The sequence below is a fragment of the Nicotiana tomentosiformis genome, chromosome 9, assembly GCF_000390325.3.
Source record: "Nicotiana tomentosiformis chromosome 9, ASM39032v3, whole genome shotgun sequence".
In the NCBI taxonomy this organism is placed as follows: Eukaryota; Viridiplantae; Streptophyta; class Magnoliopsida; order Solanales; family Solanaceae; genus Nicotiana; species Nicotiana tomentosiformis.
Genome location: NC_090820.1, coordinates 82,806,553 through 82,822,591, shown reverse-complemented (window position 1 = coordinate 82,822,591; position 16,039 = coordinate 82,806,553). Strand labels below are relative to the sequence as shown.

At 34.7% G+C, this 16,039-nt stretch overlaps 1 protein-coding gene across 1 annotated transcript; it reads right to left on the bottom strand.

Annotated features, from left to right (window-relative positions):
• Positions 1-7,323: 7,323 nt before the first annotated feature.
• LOC104108836 (cyclin-dependent kinase inhibitor 3-like) lies at positions 7,324-8,680 on the bottom strand (the record flags this gene model as incomplete). The annotated part of the gene is given in 4 exon segments (NM_001302514.1): positions 7,324-7,582; positions 7,677-7,796; positions 7,923-7,951; positions 8,132-8,680. Coding segments are annotated over 4 exon segments (465 nt in total). The 3' UTR covers positions 7,324-7,539.
• Between the last annotated feature and the right edge of the window lie 7,359 nt (positions 8,681-16,039).

The following is a 16,039-nucleotide window of genomic DNA, read 5'->3' as shown; positions in this document are numbered from 1 at the left end:
AGATACTCCAATTGATAGCACCCAGAAGCAGCAGCATTTCATTCCCATTTTTGGTATGAAGAAGTTAGTAATACTACTCATAATAAATACTACTATAGCTTAAGCTTTTTTAATAAGTAACTGAATTTAGAGGCACATATCCAGAGAGGTTCATTAATAACGAGTCTCAGGCTTTAATTAATACACCTATTTAGGAATACCTAAGGTATAGAAAATTCATTCTCAGCTACTCAAAGTAGAAGTAGGACAGTACCCTAAACAAGAAAGGTCTACCAATATTCACCAGATCCAAGAAGAATGCTTGCGTAGTAAATGATGGCAACCACTATTCTTTTTCGTTAACAATACTTTTGCTAAATATAGCAGGTTATTTATTACTCCCTTTGTCCATTTTTGTTTGTTCACCGATCCCATCCCACAATAAGTGAATTTTGGATTATTTTCACACAAATTAAGAAATTTATCTTTTAATATTAATTACCAATGAAATTGACTATATTAACCTTTACTATCTCTTCACATAAATATTCATAACACATACTCTAGCACTATTTACTCCAAGGGCAATGTAGGAAAAAAATAATTAATTCATTCTTGAAATTTGAAAAAATCACTTATTTTGGACCACAAAAAAAGAACTAAAAAATCACTTATTGTTAACCGGAGGGAATAATATACTAAAAATAAATGATCACTTTTACAGGTCCAGTTTGAAAAACCAAGAAATACTTTATATTTATACTTATTTTACTCTTATTATTTAGTACTAGTACTAATAATTTTCAATACATTGCACAACATATTATAATTATGGATAATATAGTAAAATTATCATTTTGTTAATTGCTCTTTAAAGAGTGTGCCAAGTCAAACACGAACAAGTAAATTGCACAGAGGAAATACAATTTTTAGAATACCAAAAAATTACCTCATGTTGTAGTTCATCTTAACTTGATGGCTACAAAAGTTGAGCTCTTTTATATTAGACGGCCAAAAGTTTATTAAATAGTGTAACTCAAAAAGCAGCCAATTGCTCTTTTTTGGGTGATTAATCCTCAAGAATTTAATTAAACAGTTTATTAATACTGTGATGATAGGCTATAATTACATATTTTAGTCTCTTATTACACTCTAATTTACTGCACTTTAATTGAGTTTGAGCTTTAATCGCTAGTGTTTTGCACTAATTATGTGTTTTATGCCTTGTAGGAGTGATTCCGAGCTATATAGATGTTAGGAAATGAATTCAAGTGATTTGGAGCTTTGAAGTCTGAGTAAAAACCCAAGGAATTAAGCTGGGATCCTGTTCGGGGATCAATTGATGATAGTTAAGAACGAACGAAGAATTGAGTAGGCATATTGCGCACTGTCTAGTAAAATACACATAACTTTTCGCTAAAAATTCCATTTGAGCCCCACAATATATGGTTGGAAAGCTAATTAAAAGGACTACAACTTTTATGTTTTATATTTTTCTAAATTACAAACAGAACAGGGTCAAAAATGTGGTCGAATCCGCAGCCGCGGATGTGAGGCAGAACACTAGGTAAAATCCGCGGCCGCGGACGTCCTGACCTAGAAAAGTGTCCTTTTTCGCGTAGGAGAAGGTATAATTATTTGGGCTCGACCCTACTTGGTGTATATATATATATATATATATATATATATATATATATATGAAAAACGGTATTTTGAGGACTTTTTGATATACTTTCGACATAATTTAGACCTAAGGAGACTGGGGATTCGACCTAAGGAGGCAAGAATACGCGAGAAGCAAGGAGGAAGATTCAACCATGAATTTTTTCCTTTTTCTTTCTACTTTTCATTATTGGTTATGACTTTTAGTATTATAGGGTTTACATACTATTATGAGTAACTAATTTGTTATCTAGGGTTTTGATGGAACCTCTTGGAGGATGAATTCTTGTTATGCTTTAATATAATTTAACCTTTGAATTTGTCTATTTGTTCAACTACGTACTTATTTTAGTTGATTGAATGGCCGTCGATTGACTGTGCCTATTTATTATGTGTTGCTTGAGAAAGGATATATATATTTAGGTGGTTGTTGAACAACGTCACTCCTAACGTATGTGAGAAATCAATACATCAGGTTTAAAGGTAGGTTTAGAAATAACAAAGCCTTGACGTGGTCATAATGAGTGGTTAGATAAAGCCAACTAGCGTAGTTCGAGAGAATATGTCTAGTAAATTATTGTAGTTGCTCGAGAGAGAATTACGACAACTAAAGTGCTTACGATCAGTAGAGAATACATAGGCGAAATTATAGGGAACATAGCGGGAAAGATTCCAACATTTGGGGAAATCATAACTCTAGACATCCTAAATTTAATCTCCAACCCTTGGTATCTTTAGTTGTTAATTTACTGCTTTAGTTTCTTAGTTAATTAGTTAGATATAAGAATCTTAATCTTTATAACTTAGAAATTTATTCGAGCTTGTCTTCTTAGCGATATTGAACAATTATGGCGAAACCTTAGTTCTCTATGGGATTCGATTCCGGACTTTTAGACCGGATTATATTTGCAGCGACTGCTTATCCTTTTTAGGACTAGAGTTGGGTGTGATCAAATTTTGGAGCCGTTGTCGGAAAACTAACAGTGTAGCTGTAGGTGTACATATTGCTAGGTTTCAAGTTTGAACTTTTATTTTTATTTTCTGTATTTGAATTTTTTTTATTTTTGTTTTACTTCTTACTTCTTTTTTTAAAAAAAATATGGCATCTTGGAATTATGAGAGTTTTGATGTTGGTAATTCTACTTTTAATCCTCCTTATGCATATTGTGGAGAAAATCACCCATGGCAAAATTTTTAAAATATTTCCGAGAGCGAGTTATGTGCACCAACTCAATCTTATGTGTGGAATGTATGTGATATGTGTAGTGGTCAAGATGGTCACTTTCATGGTTGTGCTTATATTTCTTATCTTCCCCCAACCCCTTACTTTGACGGTTCTTCTTTTTCTTGTGAAGTTAATAGGAACAAAGAACCCAGGGATGATGACATGAAAGAGATCAAGGAGATGATAAGGTGCCTTGTGGAACAAAATAATAAGAAACAATTGCACATACAAAGGTGAGTTGCTACTATTCGCAACCTGGAGGCACAAGTGAGTCAACTAGTTGAAGCTTTTAATGCTCAGCAAGGCAATTTTATGGATAGTAGCCAAGAGGAACGTGAATTTGAGGTGCTAATGAGGAGGTCAGAGTAGAACATCAACCAACTAGCCAACTACAATTTGAGGATGTTGATGTTGAAGAAGTGAGACTAGAGTCAGCCAAGGACTTTGAGGATATAAATTTTGTTGACTCTAGTATCATTGATGTTGAGGAAGTTGAAAGTCTTGAAGCTCATGTGTTTGTGCGCATTTGGCCTCACTCCAAATATTTTTCCACATTGTGCTTGGATAACGATATGGAAATAGAGTCATCCAAGCCGATTGAGGAGTCAAGGAATGAGGAACAAGGTGTCTACATTCTGGAATTTTTCTTGCCAGAAAGACAGGACTACATACCTCATCTAAAAGCCAAGAAGTGTAGAATAGTACAATGGTTGCTTGGGCCAATTATATTTGTTCTACCACCCTTGAAGCATAACCGAAAACTTGAAGCCAAATTGGGGGTTCAATTCATAAGCTCGAGGTGGAGACAAAAAGTAGTTTTCGTCGTGTCGTGACGTTAAATCAAGCGCATGTTGGGAGGCAACCCAGCTTTATTTTTTTAATTTAATTTAATTTTTTTTAATTTTATTTTTAATTTATTTTTTTATTATAATATTATTTTTGTAGTGTCGATTTTTAATTTTTTAGGAGCATAGAATGCAAAGCCATTGGAAGAATACAACAGCAAACCAGATAGTTGGAACTAAGTGTGAGGTACTCATATGAAGGACCAGGCCTGGGAGAAGTCTGAGTACCCTATGAGCTGCTAGTGCGTCGGCCTTTGACCTTTCAGGGAGTTTCTTTTACCCTCTTGTATGTATGGGTGTGCATTAGGGACAATGCATAATTTTAAGTGTGGGGTGAGGAGATTGTTTAGGTGACTTTCCATGCTATTTTAGTTGTGTTAGTTTAATTGAATAATTTTTTTTTTATTTTTACAAAAATATAAAAGATTGGACCTTTCCCGACGATGGATCTATTAGATATTTTTCTTGAGGGATTTAAGTCAAAAGAAAAAAGATAAAAAGATTTTTTTTGTAGGTAGTGTAGTAATTTCCCCTTATTTTTCTTTATGTCGCGGTTCTTTTCCAAGGGTTTTGTTTGAACCGGGTGTAGCTAGTTTTATTTTTTTAGGAATAGGAGCTATTGTGTTGTGTTTTGAATTGAAGAAATATCTCTTTCTTTTGTTGTGCCTTGAGAATAGTGAGTACTTTGGTTGTGACGCTTAGGCTCAGTTCTTGACTCTTGTATAAATACCTTAAATTGTATGATTTTAAATTTGCTTAACTGCTTTGACTAGAGTGTCTTGATGAATCCAATCCTGAGTGAGTTATGTGCCATGTGTGTGTGAGGTTTGGGTGTTATTCTGTGCATTGCATTTGATGTCTAGAACTTGCCCCGTGTGTTTGCAAAGCGAAATAGTAGTTTTGTTCAGTCTTGACAGTGATATATGCGTTTCTTTGTTGAGCCATATATATATTTTACCCGCCTAATTGTTATGTATCGTAGTTAACCTATTGAGCCTGTAATCTTATTTCTTTGGCAACCACATTACAAGCCTTACCCATTTATTTGAATTAACCATCTATTTGAACCTTCTAACCTCTCATGAGCACTTGATTTATTATGAACTGTGTAAAAGTTAAAGTGTGGGGTGGATGGTTTGGATTTTGAGTGGAACTAATGAAATAAGGAGAAAGGTGCATTATTTTGAAAAAGTAAGAGCCACTTGAATTGAAAAAGAAAGAAAAGGAAAAAAATTATTGTATTGCTGTGAAAAAAAAATATTCCTTGATAAGTGGTAACTTTTGATGTAATTGTGCTTAAAGAAGTATGGGGTAATATACATTGATGTGAAGGTGGAGTTTGGTTTGACATAAGTATGGGGTTTGAATGTTAAAGTATATGTATTAAAGTGCTTAGGGAGGTGTAGTCACTCTTATATGTAAATGTATCCTACCCGTCCCGCAACCTACATTACAACCAAATAAAGTCCTACTTGATCCTAGACTGAATGAGCTCAATTAGTAGAGTAGTACACTACGGGCAAGCCTATGGTGCATCTTTTGTGGCATATGAATGTTATTTCTGAGAGTGAGCGAATTTTTTCTATCTTGAGTTCCTAAGTGTTCTTAAATTTTATTGTGTGGAACTACTCTCTTTTGTTGTGTGAGGGCACTTGATTCATGAAGGAAAGGTAATGTCAATGACCTCTATGTTAGAATAAGTGAGTGAGTTGTGAATAATGCGTGGTATTTGTAAGTCAAATCTTGAGGTGAAGATATTACGCTTTTGTGCTTTGTCTATTTTAAGTATTTTTGGTGTGATGAATTAGGAGAATTGTTTAAAAAGATTGTGTCTATATAAAGTATAGTTTGATTGCTCGAAGACAAGCATACTGTTACATTGCTTTTTATTAATTGCAAAGCTTTCTTGGAATCCCAACTCACAGATTACAGAGATTAATTTTTAGTAGTATGATCTCTCAGCTTGCTAATCTTCACTTTTCTAGTAATTCCTATTTATTCGATAAATAAGTTGTCATTACTAAGCTAATCACATCCGGCGCCTCCAAATGCAAAAAAGGAAAAAAAAAAAACAACGTTTCATGCTTCTAAATACACAATGACGCATCCAGAAAAATGAAAAAAATAAATAAAAACTGAAGCGATTTGGCTGTAATTGATATAATTTTTACTGTCTCCATTCTAATTTTACAATTCGGGCACTATACCTCATTCATGTGTCCTTAGTCCTTTCCAATAGGGCAAGAAAATTGCATCGCCAATTTGCTTTCGTACATAAAACAACCTTTGAAAGTAATGAAACCCAAATTGCTAGAAGGAAATAAAAAGATAATGCAATGAGGAAATATGATATATATTATCTTGTAGTGAGATGGATAGAGTTTCCCCACCCTTAATTCGAGAATTCGAATTTGTGCCTTAAGAATTAAAAAAAAATCCTAATGTTACGCTTCTTTCTTAACGGATCCTACCCAACGCGATTTTGGGTAGGAAAAAATAGAAAAGATATGATAAATGTGGTAATAATAATTCCCAATTGGCAATTGAGTAAGTACATATTTTACTTTGTGATGAAAATGAGTATAGGTGAAGGGACCAGAAAACTCATATCCACATGGGGGCGTCCCGTTCTTTGAATAGGTGTCCGTAACTTATACGGCAAGCTCTGTTGGCGCTGTTTCTATATATTGTTTGTTTACTGTTGCTGTCACTCTCACTTTCACTTCTCTCTCATATTTCTAATTCACTAAATACGTATTTTATCTTGAAAAAGCTAAGCATAAAATTTAAAATCCATAAACTATTAATTTTGGTTCCGTCTCTGCTCTCACTTCTTGATGAGAAACATTTATTTCTAGTTAGCAAAGGATAGGAAGCAATTGGTGAAACTCAAATTTTTGATATTTTACTGGAATATCTAAACATCTCACATAAAACTTTAAATGATGGAAATTAATTAAGAATGGAGGAGTGATGCAAACTAAATAAAAAATTTATGGGAGAAAGTTAGTAAATTAATACCAGTACTTAACGAGGACAAGATGCTAGAAGCGCGACTTAGGTGTTTTGGTCATGTGAGGAGGAGGAGCACAGATGTACCGGTGAAGAGGTGTGAGAGGTTGACATTGGAGGGCCTACAGAGTGGTAGAGGTACGCCAAAGAAAAGGTGGGGAGAGGTGATTAGGCAAGATATGGCGCAACTTCAGTTGACCGAGGACATGACCATTGATAGGAAGGTATGGAGGTCGATGATTAGGGTAGTAAAGTAGGTAGTCTAGGGTGTTCATAACAGTAGTATTGGCATACAGTCTCGCTTTCTGTTAGTAAAAGATTTTTATGACTAACTGTTATTTTCTTTTATTGTTGATCACCTTACTATCTTGTTATTTTTATACTGCTTTTATATGGCCTTTTGGTATTGTCCCTTCTTGTCTATATTTTCATTAATGTGGTGCTTATACTTTTGGAAACGTCTCTATCCTCACAAGGTAGGGTAAGGTCTGCGTACACACTATCCTCCCTAGATCTTACGGTGTGGAATAATACTGGATATATTGTTGTATTTGTTGTAATACTAGTACTTAATAATATAAGAATTCAAGACGAAGAAAGTTGGATGAAAGGTGCCTGCATTGTTAATCCACTATTAACTCTACATCTCCAAACTCCTAGCCCTCAATTTAAAAGGGCAAAAGAATAATTATTATTTATTAGGAAAGAAAAGCACGAACACCTAAACAAGGTATTGGTGTAGTACCAGCAAAAATAAATGAAGCAGCAGCAATTGATACTGTTGTGGTCAGTCTTGCGAATTCAATCTTCAACTTCCTATTCGGACCCATTCGTAGCGACCTTCCAATGGCTCCTCTTTCTCAAAGTCGAAGTTGTACCTTTACCAATTAAAAGCCATTACGAGAGAGGAAAAACATAAAAGGAAAGAAAACAAAAGAGAGAAGGAAATGTACTTTTCTCTAAATCGTTTAAGTATAGCTTTCTGGCGAGCTGCAAAAAACTCTTCAATCTCTTTTTCAGACGGCATTTTCTCCGGCGTTCGTTGACGCTCGCTTGATAATTTCGCCTCTTTACTGCAAAATGTACGTTTTAAATAAATACTGGTAATCGTATAAATAACCAGGCTGTTGAAATCAATTAAGTATTTTTATTTTTTAATTTTGAATTGAAAAGACAAATTTAATAATAACACTATTTACCTTTCTGCAGACGCTATCACACTGTTCTCCTGCATTACAGGAAATTCAAAATTCAAATTTCACATAAATTCAACATATCCAGTTTTTAAATGCAACATGATACATATTCTGAGTCTGAACATATATATATACATATAGGAGAAAATTGAATTCTAAGTAAGTTATACTCAGAAGCGTCGTAATATTGATTTGGAATTGCTCTTTGTTACCTCGCTTGATCCATTCCTTAAGCAATAAGACGCTAAATCGTGATCTAAGTTAGAAGCATCATTTAAATTAACCGAACTCGACGGAGAAACCAAACTTCCGGCCGGCGTATCTCCGACTCCGGAGTGACTTCTGCAGCGAAGTAGAGGAGGAGACATGAGCTTGACATCTCCATCACTTGATATCTTCCTCTTTTTCGTCGTCGTCGGCACTTCCAAATCTACATCTGACACCTCCATAATCGTCACCTCTTCAATTCCCTTGCACTTCCTCATATATACCTTCCCATCAATTCCTCTCACTTATATACCATATGTACATGTAGGCTTTATTCAATAACAACAGCGTAGATTCTATATATGCGAATCAGCTAATTATGTATGAATATTAAATGTCGAATTTGAAATTTAGACCCTCCTCGATCGTACACAAAAATCTCTCTATCTTCAATTCTATAACAGAAGCTCTGAACAAGAATTTCAGAATTTTACTTTCCCTTAAATTAAAGTACTCACTGAGCAGACCTTCTTTTGCAGAGAAGAGAGAGAGAGAGAGAGAGAGTAGTGAAGAGGGTGAGGATGATAATAATGAGATCAAATTTCGTCGGATTGTGGTTCTTATTATTGGCTGATGAGTAGTGCTGTCATTTCTGTGGTCCTGGGTTTTTGACAGCCGTTAAATGTGACGGTAATTTCTAGACAAATCTGGGGGGAGATAGAGGAGAGGGGACTAGGTAAAAGCTTAAAACAAAGCGAGCAACTATTTTCGTCGTTTTGGTGGAAAGTTTGTTAAGAGAATGTGAAAATTACAAACAGATAGAGCTTAAGTTCTGTGGTATGATGGTTGAGGTCAAATGACCATATTCACCTTAACGTATTGGAATATTATTTTAATTAATTTTTAGTGTTAAATAGAACTAAATATAAAAAAAGCACACATATTAAATCGTTAGCTAAAATTCAATTTAATAAGCGAGTAAATAAACGGAGGAAACATAAAAAAAAGGAATAGGATCGAGAAGTTAGATTCCCCCTAAAATTAAAAGCCGGTAAAACATAGACAAAAATTTCAGAAAGAAAAAGGACAAGAATTGGATAATGTATATCTATTCTCAAAAGAACAGGAGTAGTCTTATTACAACTCATCCTTTGAACACATGAACCAATTAAAACAAAGTACGTACATTAACTATGCTTGTTTACTTGTGCAGATCAATTAGTTATTAAACCACACGTTTCTGCTCATAAAATAAAAACTTTCCCCATCTAAAAACTACTTGTTCACACGAGGAATGTACTACTTACTAAAGCAATTTAAATCACTGAGATAATTTGAAGAATTGTAACAGAACAAAATAAGACTAAAGGGTTAAGGAAATAGAACAAGGAATTACATTTAGTGACATGAGTAGTTGGTAGAAATTAACTTACCATCACAGTTGCAGAATTCTTCCTATATATATGTACCTCTCCTTTCCTGCAATAAAAAGAGTAACATGTTGAAATTAGAAAGTGTAGAAGATTAAAACTATATGATCTTTGTATTCAGATTGAGATATAATTACCTGAAGATTGAAATATAAGTACAACTAAATCTGCTTAAAAGCAACAGAGATTAGTTCTAATGCCCTGAAAAAGATGAAACCAATAACCTCTTAAACACAAGAGGGGTTTGACTCTATTTATATATATATATATATATTCTCTATTAACTACAGAATCTATAGTTAAATTACTTACCTATGCAATTATTCGTTTATACAATGACTAATACCACAAAGTCCAACCGTACAATAATTACAATAACTGTGTAATATTGATAGATTCCCTTTTAAGATTATCTTTCGGTTTATCAGATCATTTATTAGGTACTATATTCTTTTATGGAAGGTTACGTACTTTATTACACTACTAAAAATCTGCTAAAAATCGACCAACTATTTCCGATCAACGTTGGTCGGTCAAAAAATGCGATCAAAAACCGTCCAGGTTAGACGCAAACTGGGGAAAAAAATATTTACATTTTTTAAACAAAATACCGACCAACGTTGGTCGGTAAATTGGTCAATAGCTGGTCAGACAAGAAAATTTTGGATTACCGACCAACGTTGGTCGGTAATCTGGATCCAATTTTTTAAATTTTAATAATTATTTTATTATTTAAAATATTTTATAATATTTAAGAATTTATATTTAAAATTACCGACCAACGTTGGTCGGTTAAAGAATTTAAAATTCTTTTTAAAAAAAAACCGACCAAAGTTGGTCGGTTTTTGGTCAAACGGTCCGCACTTAATGTACCGACCAAAATTACCGACCAACTTTGGTCGGTAATTCTAAAATCAGAGAAGTGAAAAACGGGGGAAACCCCCATTTCTATGAAAGTTTTCCCTCTTCTTCCTTCCCTTCTCTCCTTCTCCCAGCCCCTCTCCCTCACCGTCCAGGCCTCCCCCTCGCCGTCCAGCCCTGCCCTCACCCTCGCCGTCGCCGCGCCGTCGCCGCTGCAACTGCCACTGCCGCCCCTCGATCTCCTTCTCCATCTCCTAAAAATTCTAAGTTTGAATTACAATCCATTTATTTATTATTTCCAGATTTTGTTAATTAGTTATGAATTAGTTTCAATTGATTAGTGTTTCAATTATTTGAACATTGCATTTTATTGAGGATTAGGGTTTAGGTCTTGTTTTAATTAGTTTTGTTAATTAGTTTTATTAACTAATTAGTTTTATTAATTAGTCAATTATTTATGAATTAGTTTAGTTTAGGGTATGGGTTGAATTTCTTTAGTTTATGTTTAAACTCGTAGGACATGAATTGAAATTTTAGTTTTTAGGATTTGTTCTTGTAAATTGAACTTTTAAGATATGAATTGAACTTTTAAGATATGAATTGGACCTTTTGGATATGAATTGAACTTTTAGGATATAAATTGGTATAATTAGGAAAAAATAATTATCTTGAATTAACTAAAAAAGATATAATTAATTTATAATTGTAGAATAAATTAATTTGTTCTTGTGAATCGAACTTTTAGGGTATGGGTTGAATTTCTTTAGTTTAGTTAGTTTATGTTTAAACTCGTAGGATATGAATTGAAATTTTAGTTTTTAGGATTTGTTCTTGTGAATTGAACTTTTAGGATATGATTTGAACTTTTAAGATATGAATTGGACCTTTTGGATATGAATTGAACTTTTAGGATATAAATTGGTGTAATTAGGAAAAAATAATTATCTTGAATTAACTAAAAAAGATATAATTAATTTATAATTGTAGAATAAATTAATTTGTTCTTGTGAATCGAACTTTTAGGGTATGGGTTGAATTTCTTTAGTTTAGTTAGTTTATGTTTAAACTCGTAGGATATAAATTGAAATTTTAGTTTTTAGGATTTGTTCTTGTGAATTGAACTTTTAGGATATGATTTGAACTTTTAAGTTATGAATTGGATCTTTTGGATATGAATTGAACTTTTAGGATATAAATTGGTGTAATTAGAAAAAAATAATTATCTTGAATTAACTAAAAAAGATATAATTAATTTATAATTGTAGAATAAATTAATTTGTTCTTGTGAATCGAACTTTTAGGGTATGAGTTGAATTTCTTTAGTTTAGTTAGTTTATGTTTAAACTCGTAGGATATGAATTGAAATTTTAGTTTTTAGGATTTGTTCTTGTGAATTGAACTTTTAGGATATGATTTGAACTTTTAAGATATGAATTGGACCTTTTGGATATGAATTGAACTTTTAGGATATAAATTGGTGTAATTAGGAAAAAATAATTATCTTGAATTAACTAAAAAAGATATAATTAATTTATAATTGTAGAATAAATTAATTTGTTCTTGTGAATCGAACTTTTAGGGTATGGGTTGAATTTCTTTAGTTTAGTTAGTTTATGTTTAAACTCGTAGGATATGAATTGAAATTTTAGTTTTTAGGATTTGTTCTTGTGAATTGAACTTTTAGGATATGAATTGAACTTTTAAGATATGAATTGGACCTTTTGGATATGAATTGAACTTTTAGGATATTGGAGGAAGTTAAGCTTCATCTTTATAGGAAGGGGTTCATAGAGAATTACTTTGTGTGGACTAATCATGGAGAGATCGATGGTAGCCGTGGGATATTTCATAACATGGTTGTTGGTGAAAGTAGTAGGTCGGTGGAGAATACAAATCTTGATTCTAGAATTCAGGATATGGTTGCGGATGCTTTTGTGGGTGAGCCCAATGAAAATGTTGAACAAACTCCTAATGATGACGCAAAACATTTTTATGAACAGTTAGAGGAAGCTAGTCGTCCACTACGTGAAGGAAGTCCGCACTCTGAGCTGTCTGTTGCAGTTAGATTACTAAGTATCAAATCTAATTGGAATATTTCTCAAGCAGCCATGGACTGTTTCATTGACCTTATGAGTGAACTAGTTGACCCTAATATCAACTTACCTGGTGATTTCTATAAGGCGAAGAGATTGGTTTCTAAGTTAGGACTTTCGTCAATGAGAATTGATTGTTGTGAAGATGGTTGCATGTTATATTATAAAGATGATGCAACTTTAGACAGTTGTAAATTTTGCGAAAAGCCTCGTTTCAAGAGGCTTTCCAGCGGGAATATGGTCGCTGTCAAGGCAATGCATTATTTACCTCTTATACCTAGGTTAAAGAGGTTATATGCGTCGATGAGTTCTGCTCCTCATATGAGATGGCATTTTGAAAATAGAAGACCACCTGGTGTTATGTGTCATCCTTCAGATGGAGAAGCTTGGAAGCACTTTGATAGGACATATCCAGATTTTGCTAGTGAACCAAGGAACATTCGGTTAGGTCTGTGTGCCGATGGCTTCACGCCTTTTTCTATATTGCTCTAAAAATAAAAATAGCAACAACAGCGGGGTGTGGGTTCAAGGTGGTGATGGCAACCAAGTTGGATATATTGAATATTATGGTGTGGTCAAAGAAATATTACAACTAGAATATACAAGTTGGCCATATAAGAAATTGATACTCTTTAGATGCAAGTGGTTTGACCCAAATCCAACAAGAGGTACAAGAGTACACAACCAATACAACATAATTGAGGTTAATCATACGAGGAAGTATGATCGCTATGATCCTTTCATAATTGCACATAACGTTAGGCAAGTGTATTATGCTCCTTATCCATTGCGGCAGAATTAATCCGATTGGTGGGTTGTAATAAAAACTAAGCCTGTAGGTAGGGTGGAAGTCGAGAATGTGTTAGATGTTGCATATCAAAATGATATCTCCAATATTCACCAAATATTCACGAGCCGTACACCTTCATTCAGACACCCAGTCTTCCATCACAGGGCCACAGGACTATACGTCCGACATATAGTCCAGCTGCCTCACAGCCATCTGCATCACATCCACATGGATCACATCCCTACATATCACAGCCACATGGATCGCATCCACCCATGTCACAGCCACTCGGGTCACAGCCATCGGTATCACATCCACTTGGGTCGCATCCAGCTATGTCGCAGTCACAGGGATCGCAACCATCTTCATCATCGACTCCATCTATTGCAGGCCTTCGCCTGGGAGGCATTAGCTCTGACCCGCCTACACCGTCTTCACATGCCTCTGATACACATGCTTCGGATGGTGATGACGAGGTAGTGCATTATGATCGATATGGCAGGATCATCATAGTCCCTGAGGGTGATGGGTAAGTGTTATTCATTATTTTTGCGTCTATTGATTTGTAACATTTTTACTAAGATATTAATGTATTTTTATTGTTAAATTGCAAGGTTCAGGCCGGGTAATAAGACTACGAGGATAATCACCAATGCCATCAGAAAGCTTTATGATGGCCCTTATGCGACTTGGACTGATTGCCCATTCTCACTGAAGGAGCAAATTTTCAATCAATTTAAGGTATAAATGTTCTTTTAAACAGTTTAATAATTTATATTTATGATGTTTCCATCTAATATTTAACTTTTGAAATACAGAGCAAGTGTGTATGGGAAGACCGCTATAGCGCGGAAGTGGCTACAAATTTTCATCATAAAGCTCGCAAGAGATTGGCGGATGCTTTCTCGGATGCTAGAAAGAAGAACAAGAGGCCTGGCTGGTTACTTGAGAATTTGTGGAATGATTTGCAAAGGCAATGACTTACCGCAGAGTTCTTAGAGAGGAGCGAAAAAGGAAAGAAAGCTCGCGCATCCGAGAAGGGAGGCTCCTTGCACACTGGAGGTGCGATCAGCCCAGGGACAATAAAAAGAAGATTGGTACGTAATTGCTTAAATTATTTTACTTTTCTAAGTATATCTATTCTGTTTATTAACTAAATTAATTTGTTTTCAAGAAAAGAAGTATGGGCGTCCAATGAGTCATGATGAGCTATTCAAGGAGACACATGTTGTGAAGAAGAAGAAAGAGGGGGATCAAGATAGGTGGGTCGAGGACCGAGCCTCGACTGTATATGTAAGCTTTCAATTTTATTTAAGTATTATAATTTACTTTTATAAACAACTTGAAATACTTATTTAATTTAAAATAATATAGGGTCGCTACCAAAGTAACGTGGAGGAATTCATCCGTAGTCATCCAGCTGGTGAATCGGGTGAGCCAACCCAACCTTCGGACAAAGATGCTGAAAGAATATGGTTGGAGTCTGTTGGCGGTCCAAAATGGGGGAAGGTATACGGGCTTCCTACTAAAAACTTCCATCGCTATAAGTGTGGAATGCGAGGAATAGAGACTTCCTCGCAAGGCGAGCAACTTAATAGGGAGAGCCTCTCCGCTATGCGGGAGACAGTGACAAAGCTCACATCAGAGCTAGAAGCGGCCAAGGAAAGAGAAAGGCTTAGAGATGCTCAATTCCTTGGCATGCAAGCTCAGATCAGAACTCTCCTATCTAGTGGAGCTTTTCTGTTGCCCCGATCCCGTGAGTCATCTCCAGAGGGTCGACCTCCACGTGATCGTTTCCCCGCCCTGCTCGTGATCGTTCCTCCCGTCCTCCCCATGATCGTACTTCCCGTCCTCCACAAGACCGTTCTCTATATCGTCTTGTAGATGAAAGTTCATCAGACGGTAATGATGATGTTGTACAAAACACCCCTTGACTTTTATATACTTTGAACTAGACAAATAGAACCAGTTTTGAACTAGTTGTAATTAGTTTTAACTTGGTTTTGGATTTTTATGTTCAATTGAACTTTAATTTGTTAGTTTTAAAGTATTTATTGAATGTTTTGGTTGTTGTTGTTGTGTTGTTGTTGTTGTATTTTTGTTGTTGTTGTTGTTGTTGTTGTTGTTGTTGTTGTTGTTGTTGTTGTTGTTGTGTTGTTGTTGTTGTTGTGTTGTTTTATTGGTATGCTGGCAGGTGGTTTAGCTGCCAAAACAGGCATTTTATGCCAAAATTAATCTCAGAAAAACCGACCAACGTTGGTCAGTTTTTAATAAAAAAAATAAATTATTCCAAAATACCAACCAAAGTTGGTCGGTTAATGAACATTGAATTCCCAGAATTCAACACTACCGTCCAACTTTGGTCGGTATTTTGCTTGCATTGTTGAGATTACCGACCATAGTTGGTCGGTAATGTTTAATTTTAATTAGTTTTAAAAAATATATATTTTCAATTACCGACCAAAGTTGGTCGGTTTTTTTTTTAATTTTAATAATTAATAAAAAAAACATAATTTAGTTAAACCGACCAACTTTGGTCGGTAAAATTAAATTAATAAAATATGTTTCCGACCAAAGTTGGTCGGTAAGCCATTCCGACCATCAAAACACCATCCACACCGTAATGGTCGCGTTTTGGTCGGTAATTTGTCATAACCGACCAACGTTGGTCGGTATTTTTGGTCGGTTTTTAGCGAATTTCTAGTAGTGTTAGTTGTTGGCAACTAAATTGTCGGTTGT